The 9,930-nt window shown below is 39.8% G+C and overlaps 1 protein-coding gene across 2 annotated transcripts; it reads right to left on the minus strand.

Annotated features, from left to right (window-relative positions):
- Positions 1–2,972: 2,972 nt before the first annotated feature.
- Positions 2,973–6,514, minus strand: LOC132116864 (uncharacterized). Of its 2 annotated transcripts, XM_059525727.1 has the most exons (3): positions 6,495–6,514; positions 4,750–4,939; positions 2,973–3,991 (listed from the first exon to the last, which is right to left on the minus strand). In XM_059525727.1, the coding sequence occupies exon 3, from the start codon at positions 3,985–3,987 to the stop codon at positions 3,067–3,069; it is 921 nt and encodes a 306-aa protein (XP_059381710.1). In that variant the 5' UTR covers positions 3,988–3,991; positions 4,750–4,939; positions 6,495–6,514; the 3' UTR covers positions 2,973–3,066. The 2 variants fall into 2 exon arrangements, with proteins under 2 accessions (XP_059381710.1, XP_059381709.1); XM_059525726.1 differs by lacking the exon at positions 6,495–6,514 and having other exon boundaries at positions 4,750–5,068.
- Between the last annotated feature and the right edge of the window lie 3,416 nt (positions 6,515–9,930).

Consider the following 9,930-nt stretch of genomic DNA (forward strand, 5'->3'; position numbering starts at 1 on the left):
ATGCACGTGCTCCCTTCGGACGCCAGCGAGAGCCTCCCGGTTAGACAACCTTACCTTTTCCTTTTCTATGGTCAGCGAGGCTTACCCGTTCGATGCACGTGCTCCCTTCGGACACTGGCAAGAGCCTCCTGGACAGACTTCCTTTACGTTTCCACTGTACGGTCGGCGAGGCTTACCCGTTCGATGCGTGTGCTCCCTTCGGACGTTGGTAACAGTCTCTCGGCCACGCAACTTATCTTTCCATTTGATGGTAGACGAGGCTTAACCGTCCGACGCTACGAGTCTCGTCCTCTCGGCAAATCCTGCAAAAAAAAAAAAAAAAAAACACTCTCAGCTACCCTCACATCTTTTAACCCCGCCTGGCGAGGCTTACCCGTTCGATGTTCTGAGTTTAATGCCCCATCGGATGCCGCGAGAGTCCTCCCAGTCGGGTTTTCCTTTCCACTCTCCCCGTCCGGCGAGGCTTACCCGTCTGATGCGTGTGCTCCCTTCAGACGTCTGGCGAGAGTTCTCCCGGGCGGGTCTATGCTTGCCGGCTGCAAGTGAGTCTCATCCATCCAATGCCGTGGATCTCCCTTCGGATGTCGCCAGAGTCCTCCTTGTCGACCAGCCCAAAGCTTTTTATCTGCCAAACCGAGAGGACCCAGACGTCCGTCATCCTGAGTCTCAATCTCCTGTCGGAGGCTTCATGGGCACTCTCGGTCAGCATTAGGCCCTTCACCCACTGAATAGCAGGGGCTATCAGCCAGTAGGGCCCGTACGCCGACACCGTGATCTATTCCGGTCGAGGCAACTCGGGTCCTCCCGGTCGGGCACCACAACCACGCTGCTCCTCCTCATTGGCCGGTAGGGCTCTCCATCATACATGAGTAAAACCTTCAGTTGGTTGTGAATGAATGATGTTATTAATCATCATGTCATGTCTCTGTATCAGAGATTCTGCAGAATCTGATTAAAGAAATGTAGTTTCTTATCTGAGTACATGTCAGTGTATCTGACTGAGGTCTTCAGTTAGCAGTAAACATTGATCTTAACAGCTGATTATGTACCTGCTTGTGTAGGAGCTGCAGATTTAGAGCTGGTGACTGGAGACGGTGTCTTTGTTTCGGTTGGAGTTGTTTATTTAAATATAATTAATTTACTTAGATACTTCACAGTATATGTGGCCGATGTCTTCAGTTGATTTCTCTGTTTACCCTGACATCTACACTCTCTGCATTGATCTTCATTCAGAAATAGATGTTAACTTTGTTATATTTGAGCATATTGTCATGGATCTGACCCGGCCTAAGGACGTCTAGGCTCTGCTACTGCAATGCAGTCTTTCTGGCAAGGCCCATGAGGTCTCTTCTGCCTTCTGCCAAACAGACTTATGTGAAGTTCGGTCAGGAGAAGTACACCGTTTTTGAGAACCGAGTCACCACATTCAATCAACTTCAAAGGTTGAGAAGTTAAAAAATTGCGTCCCTGAAAGTGTGATAGTACACCTGAATGAACAAAAAGTCACTTCTGTTAATGATGCTGCGGTGTTGGCTGATGAATTTGTACTGACACATAAAAATGTTTAATAATAATCTGCATAATGTAATGTAATCTCAAAATGTAAATTCTGATAAGGGTACGACCCCTAACTCATCACATACCAAACCTGTGACAGACAAATTGGCCTGAAAAAAAAGAAAAGCAAGAAAGTTTATTTTTCTGTTTAAACTCGAGTTACATGATTTAGCCAATGAATGTCCAATGAATAGCCAAAAAATGTCTTAACCTGCCATTGCATGATCTGTACCTCTAGTCTGGCTTGATCACAGGTCATGTACAGTAAGTTTGGCAGTTTGTGCACAATTACCCGTGGAAGATGTGTCAACCTTATTTTAGGAAATGATCTTGCGGGAGGAGATGTTTTTCCTATATTATATAATTTCCTATTATATATATATTGATTTTAATGTTCGTGATGCAAAGCAGGTGAAAGGGAATACTGCAGAGCCCTGAAAAACAGTTGCTCCTGGGCTGTAGGGCACAGTTAAGCAGTTAAGAGCTGAGTTTGTGATGATGTGCAATCAGTCTGAATCAAATCATCAACTTGGTGACTTTGCAGAATAAACATAACATAATCCTAATACTAAACTTAACCTTAACCTTAAAGAGAACCTTAAAATTAAAATCCTGTCATCATATACTCTCCCTCAGGTTTGCCCAAACCTGTATGAATGTTTTTTTTTCTTTTTTTTCTTTTTAGGATTAGGGTTAGGGTATTAAGATATTAAGATATTCTGAAGAATATTGGCAACCAGACAGTTGACAGCAGGCATTGACGTCCATAGTATGGAGTAAATACAGTGCAAATGCAAGGCAGTAACTCATTGGCTGAACATGAAACATGAACCAATCAGCTTCTGCCGAGTCATTTAACTCTCTGAATATCATCAGTTACATTAATAATACGTCACCCTGCTCCATCTGTTTCATGACTGAATGTGTATATATATATATATATATATATATATACCTACTGTACAGAGAGAGGGAGGGTGATCAATTTACATGTACATGAGGTCTTTGTATTTTAGGGGAGTTTTATTGTGGTCTTTAAAAAACAATGTCTGTGGACTGTAATGTGTTCATTTGAGGGAGATGTTCATATATTTGTAGTTTTGATACCATTTCAGGTCCAAATGTTAATGAGCTCTGTGCTCATCATGTTTTATTCTAATATATGGATGATTGACAGCTGAAATCACATTGAATGTTACACTTTTTTAGTATGTGAAGCCCATTACAAGACTTTCAATTGCTGAATATTGAAATCAATCATAAACACCCAACATGACCATTTAGATTTGACTTTTTTACATATTATTCCTATATTACAATATTAAACAAACTGTCAAAATGACCATTAAAGAGATGGAAACTCAATTTGTGCTGTTTGTGTCATAGAGAGCACACTTTCACTTTTAGCAATCACAGACATTTTAAATTAATCTTTAATTCATATATTATTTTTTATTTTTATAATTCTTTTTAATTATGGTCGTTTTATGTTTTGTTTTGAAGCCAGATTCAGACGTGAGGACTAATGAAACTCAAGTTCAGACTGACGTCATCAGCGTTGGGTTCTGTGTGTGTTTGTGGCGTCTGAACATCTCTGAGATTTTCTCTGCAGACCAAAACACACAGAATAGGATCTGAAATCACTCTCAAATTCATCAAACAGTAAGATATTATGAACCAAAATAGGTTGACATATCGATATAAATGAAAGAAATCCACCCAGATGATCAACATGAAAGGTGAGTACATCAAAACAAATGTAAGAATAGCAACAGTGAGCACTGAACTGTTTTTTCTGACAGGAGTGGAAGAGGCTTTACAGCTGATTGTAGATGATACAGCCAATACGATCAGAGGAACAACACTTGTGCTGAGACTGAATAATGACATGTTTGTAGATTGTGAATGCTTGAAAAGAAATAATGCACTCACTATAGAAAAAAAAAGCACAAGGATGGAGATTAAGATGTAAGAGGGCAGTGAGAAAATACGAGCAGACCAAAGCGGATATTTCAGAGTCAAAATCCCCTCCAGAGCCACCAGCTGATGCAGATGAAAACCACACCAATGTAATCCAAACCAAAACTGGAAAAGCGCATCGATATAGTATCTGTATTCTGTCAGTATGTTTGTCATTATATATAGATAAAGAGGCAATTGTATCAGGTCATTGAGGAGGAGGAGGAGGATGAAGACTGAGATTCGGCCTCTGATCTTTCTGTGAAGGTGCAGAAGAGGAAAAGCCCAAACCAGAGCTGGCAGACCGACACAAACACTAGCGATGAGGAAGATACTCATTCTGATATCTGAAGAATCACATTGAGTTTCATTAGGGACATCAATGTCATAATAATCAGTAGTATAATTATTAGGATAATCACTGTAATAAACACTGTGCTCATCCATCAAGGTCTGATTTTCACCGTTCATGTTGCTGAAAGAAAAAAAAAAAAGTTTTATTTTATTTAATATTGAGTGATAGTGTGAATTATTCAAAGCATAGCTGTTTCATTCATTTATTGCTCTCTTTAATGGAAATGACTTGCTCTAATTAATCATGGTTATATAATCATGGCTCAGTGAATTTATGTTTTTATTTTTTTTAATCCATTCAGGCCAGATGTGGGCCAGATCTGGGCCGAAACTGTTTGCTGTCTAGGTAGATTCGATTAAATCTTTTAAAGAAATGTTGATAACTAGGAAATACATAATAAGAATTTAAATAGAAAAATAGTTAACATCAGTGGACTTCTGTTTCTCTGTGTTTTTCGAGTCAGGTTGAGTCTGAGAATGCAGCGTACTTGGTGTGCTCAGACTAATGCTAGTCAGCTAATCGTGTTCAGTTATACTCTAATAAAACAGTTATTTCTAACATTAATCTATGTTGAGTTAACCAACTATTTTAACTGTTTTCCATCATTCTGAGAGATATAAAATAAGTTATGTTGTGTTTCACTGCTTTGAATTATTCTCACAGTAAAGAATGTAATTCCAGTGGAGTAGTTCATGAGATATTTTTTGTTTAACCCGTTTCTATTTTAATTTTCACATTGTGAGAGCGAGAAAAAAAAAAACGAAGTCAAGAACCTACAACACAGCACTGATAAACCTGGCAGATCTTCATTAAGAGAAGTTCTTGTAATATAACTTTCACATTAAAATCTGCATTAAATCACACAGATGAGAGCTTACCTGAATGAAACTGAAATGTGTTACAGTCGCTGTCTTCAGTTCAGATCACTGTGGTTCAGTTTGTCTTCGTCTCTCACAAGCTAAAGATGTTTTCTCGTCAGTCAGCAGTTGGTCGATGGTTAGTGGTTAAAGCTCAAAGTGTCTCTGTTCTCATCTCACAGCCCACACTGTTGTTCCAGTATAAGTTTTCCTTGTGAAAAATAAGGACATTACTTGTATTGAATGTGCACTTGTAGTGTAGGCCCTAGTTTGAATCTTAAAAGTATATAACAAGTGTACAGGGTACTCGCAGATAATATAGTATTATTAAAATACTTGAGTGTGAGAGGCACTTCCATGACTGTTTCTTAACACTCTTGAAAAGGGCCCTTTTTCGAACGTCAAATTAAGTTTCAAAGAATATTTTAAATCATAATGTTTTAATCATTTTGAATCTGAGAATTCAAGAACCAGTCGTTGCCAGTCATGTTTAACATTTGTGACTGATGCCAGCGATTGTATATGTGTTACCTGTCTAATATCATTCATCCATTTAGTAATTTTTTTCTCATTTACATCTTGTGGTGTTTTCTTTTTTCATTTTATTCATTTTTTTATTAAACGTTAAATGGTTTTACTATTTTTTTTTTCTGCAGTCAAAGCAAAAAAAATAATGTCAGGAATTTCTCTCATTTTAAAGATTTTATCAAGAATTATTTTACTTTAATCTGCAGTCTAATCAAAATTTAAAAAATGTAATTAAACTATTGGCCTATACAGAATACAGCCTATTTATATTTTTCTAATATTTTTCTTAAAATTCATTATGACGAATAATTAACTTTATAAATATTCTTCACAATGAATCATCATAACAGATATACTATCAAATAGCTATTCTTTAAAATGAAGGTTCCATTTAAAAAATTCAAATATGACACCTCTAAATAAAGTTATTTTGTATCAATCAGTTCAACTGCCTCTGAATGTCTGTCATAACTCTGTGTAGTTGATGTGCAGCCAGAAATATTTTGCCATTTAGCTTCATTTGTTATTAGGTAAGATGTATGATGTTGTTGTTTTATTTTTTCTATTACTTATTTATTCTAGAAATCACAGGAAATGTTCAGTTACAAAAATCCTTTTGAATGCAGATCCACATAGTGAGATGATAATAAAATAAATTAAATAACAATAAATAATAAATCAATTAAAAACAAATAAGCATTGCTTTATGTTACAATTGTGCTTTATAATTAAAAGGCCAGAGACTCGAACCCACAAACTTAGGGTTAGTAGTCAAACTCTCTAACCATTAGTCCATGACTTCCCCACACATGTCTCTACATTGCCAACATTAGAGCATATTGTATATAAAATATATATAAAAACATATAATATAATGCGTGACATCAGGACACGTCGTGACATACAGGAGACACATGTACTGAATTCCTCTGTAGTAAACTCATCCCAGAACAAAACTCCAGAGCCAGTTATGTTCAGAGAATGGGTTGCTATGGCTACATACTCTGAAAGTTATTTCAGTTTTTGGAGCCAAAAGTTTAATAATCTATTTACTTAAACTAACCCAGGCATGTTCACTTAATAATACATTCAACATAAATAGAGCTTTGCAAGAGACTTGAGCATATTCAAACTCCAGATACTATGTAATTAAGTAAATATAATTAAACTAAATTGTTTGGATAGATGGTTGTTCACACAGATATTTAATCTTATAGATCATAATCAGTTTTCTTTACCTGTGAGAATGATCAGTCCAGACACATGTGACACTTATCTGTCAGTCTTTCTCTTATTCTGTATTTATAGCTCTTCATTTAAACATCATCAGCTCATCCTGTGGGCGTTAACTTCCTCAAATCTCACCAACTGACCATTTAGCTGCATTTCTATAGCTGCACTTTTTTATAAGTCCCCCCTCCCCCAATCACTAATGGCTTTTTTTAGAGCTTTAGAGAAGTGTGAGGAGTCAGTTTCCTTTTTCTTTAAGTGGGTTTACTTTCAAATTGCTATAGTTGCTACAAAACATTTACAAATGTTAGTTTCAATGGTACAATAAATAAAAAATACACAGGTCCCAGGCACTCAAAAGTAATTCAGGTGGAGAAGGTAAACGTTAAGAAGCCTTTATTGTGGTATGGCCAATATCAAAATTAAAATGCCGACATGTTTCGACCGCAATGGTCTTCCTCAGGGCAAGGTGATAATCACAATTGGTGTGCTCACACATAAAAACACTCCAAACCACTCCCATCATCAATAAGCAATTAGTGGACTAATTAAGTTCAATATCAAGATACGGGTAATCAGGTGTATGAGATCAGGACCTAAAAAGTAAAAGACAAAAAAGGGACAATGCAAAAAGAACAAAAAATATAATATTAACATACATACACATAAATACATACACGTATACATACTTGCAAACAAATACCTACATATAGGAATATAAAAGTAACACAAAACAAAGATAAATGTAGTAAATACAAATTAAATGTATACCCCAAACTATATCATAAAAAACATTTGAACTCTATATCCTCATTCAAACCTGGGAAATTAAGTGCATCCAAACGATGGATCCAAAATGACTCACGTTGGCTCAATTTACGAATCCTATCACCACCTTTACTTAAAGCTCTAACATGTTCTAAAACCTCAATTTTTAGTAGAGAATCATTTTTGTTATGTTTATGTAAGAAATGTGTGGCCATATGGTAGTCTGGATTATTGGTACGAATAGCATACTTATGTTCAGCTAATCGATCACGCAGACGTCTCTTGGTTCTGCCTACATAAAATACATTCTTACATGGGCAAGATAAACGATATATAATGAAGGTTGTGTTGCAGTTAATAAAATCTCTGATTTTGTATACTTTATTGGATTTAAAATCCACAAAGTTTTTAGATGGGATAATGTTACTGCAATGAGGACAATTCATACATCGATATAAACCAATGGGTCTCTTGAGCCAATTTTCTTTTTTCTCAGGAGGAAGATAACTATGAACCAATTTATCACGAAGTGTCGGAGCTCTACGATAAGACACCAAGGGAGGTTGCGGAAAAATCTGTTGAAGTACAGTATCAGACTTGATAATGGCCCAGTTATCTAAAATAATACGTTTGATATGTCTAGCCTCCATACTATATTGTGTGACAAAAAAAGGGCGAGATTGAGTGTCTGTTTTGCGTACCTTCTTAATAAGGGTGTCGGCACGTTTTAATGATTGGGCTCTAGAACGTGCACGAGGAACAGTGTCTGATTTATAAGCTCTTTTTATGAACCGTTCTGACATATTGTCCGCCTGTCTCTCAAAATCAACATTATCATCACAAATACGGCGTAAACGTTGGAATTGGCCAAATCCAATTGATCAAATTATCTATTGAATATTCTAAACACAAAATTGACTTTTTAGATTTGACCATCTCTATTGATGTGGATGGTATGTTGCACACCATGATCTTTAGAAAAAAGACCTCTAAAAATACTATTCTTAGAGCTGAAAAACAGACACTCAATCTCGCCCTTTTTTTGTCACACAATATAGTATGGAGGCTAGACATATCAAACGTATTATTTTAGATAACTGGGCCATTATCAAGTCTGATACTGTACTTCAACAGATTTTTCCGCAACCTCCCTTGGTGTCGTATCGTAGAGCTCCGACACTTCGTGATAAATTGGTTCATAGTTCCCTTTCGAGAGTACTCTCGTACTCCGTAAGCTAGCTTACGCTATGGGAAAAGGTCCCCTTTTCTCGAGAATATGAAGCCAAAAATTATCCTTAATTTTTAATAATGTAAAACGCAGTGCTGCAGCACAGCAGACCTAAGCGAAGCGGCTCGCGCGCTTATTGGCTGTGCTGTGGCAACTGCAGCAACCTATGGTGAGGCGGCGGAGAGGAACGAACCAATGGGGGCGCTTCGCGCCCATTGGACGTCAGAGTGCGCCAAAATAGGCGTGGCTGGAACTATATAAGCCGCCGCTTTGCCATAGGGATCAGATTTCATCTCCTTCAGCGATCTCACCTGCACTTCGCTGTCTTCTCCGGAGAAGCCTCTACACGCCGTCGAAAAGCCTCTCAGCGGGATAGCACTGCAACGCAGATCTGAGGACGTCGGCTCGTGCTTCATCCCGACGCCGCCTTCAGCATTCGCTTCCTGCTGCGCCATCCGGCGTGACTATATCCTTTAAAAAGCTAAGTGTGTTTGCCGCTGCATCACACTTTTTCGCAAAAGAGCAAATTTCGAGGCGTTGTTTCAAATGCCTCGGGCCTGCGCTTCCTGCCGAGGCCCTCTGCCCAGCAAGGACCACCACATCCTCTGTGTCTCCTGCCTGGGCCGCGAGCATGCTGAGAATGCACTCTCCAAGGGCGGCTGCCCTGAGTGCGACAACATGGCTATATCGACCCTGCGGGCTCGATTAGCTCAAACCAGCCACGACGCTCCACCTGCTCCGCCTCTTCTCTCTCAAGTGCCGCGTAAGAAACGCCGCGATCAGAGAATGCCTGAGCACACTGCTACATGCGAGCTCACGCCGGAACACTCCCCGCGTGCCTCGCCCGCTCTCTCTCCTTCGCCTGTCCTCTTCGTGGACGAGCAGCGCCAGTCTCTGCTCACCAGCGCCCCCTTCTCCTTCGGAGCGCCTGAGGCGGAAGAAGACAGACACGACAGCCTTTCTCTCGCCGCGTCCAGTAGTGAGGAATGGTCGGGCTCCATTGCGGACCCCCCCCCCCTCTACAGCCCCCAGCTGCACCGGACAACGCGCTGATATCGACGCGGAGCTTACTCGCGTGCTTACAAGGGCTGTCAGCGACCTTCAGCTCGACTGGTCTATTCCAGACGAGCCCGCTAAAAGCAGGCTGGACGAATGGTTCTTGCAGGGGCGCCCTTCAGCCCCTCCGCAAAGAAACGCCCCCTTCTTCCCGGAAGTTCACGATGAACTCACGAAGTCGTGGAAAGCCCCATTCTCCGCACGTTTGAAAACTTCTGTCTCGTCAGCGCTCTCCTCTGTCGACGGCGCCCGAGACCACGGTTACGAGAGCCTCCCCCCTCTCGAGGAGGCAATTGCTGCACACCTCTGCCTGCCCTCAGCCGCAGGATGGCGGTCGAAGCCCGTGCATCCATCCAAACCGTGCCGCACCACCTCAGCTCTCGCTGGCCGAG

This window comes from Carassius carassius, chromosome 36 (assembly GCF_963082965.1).
Source record: "Carassius carassius chromosome 36, fCarCar2.1, whole genome shotgun sequence".
NCBI lineage: Eukaryota > Metazoa > Chordata > Actinopteri > Cypriniformes > Cyprinidae > Carassius > Carassius carassius.

Excerpts from the sequence above, each read along its gene's own strand:
- LOC132116864 (XM_059525727.1), bottom strand. The coding sequence starts at position 3,987 with ATGAACGGTGAAAATCAGACCTTGATGGATGAGCACAGTGTTTATTAC.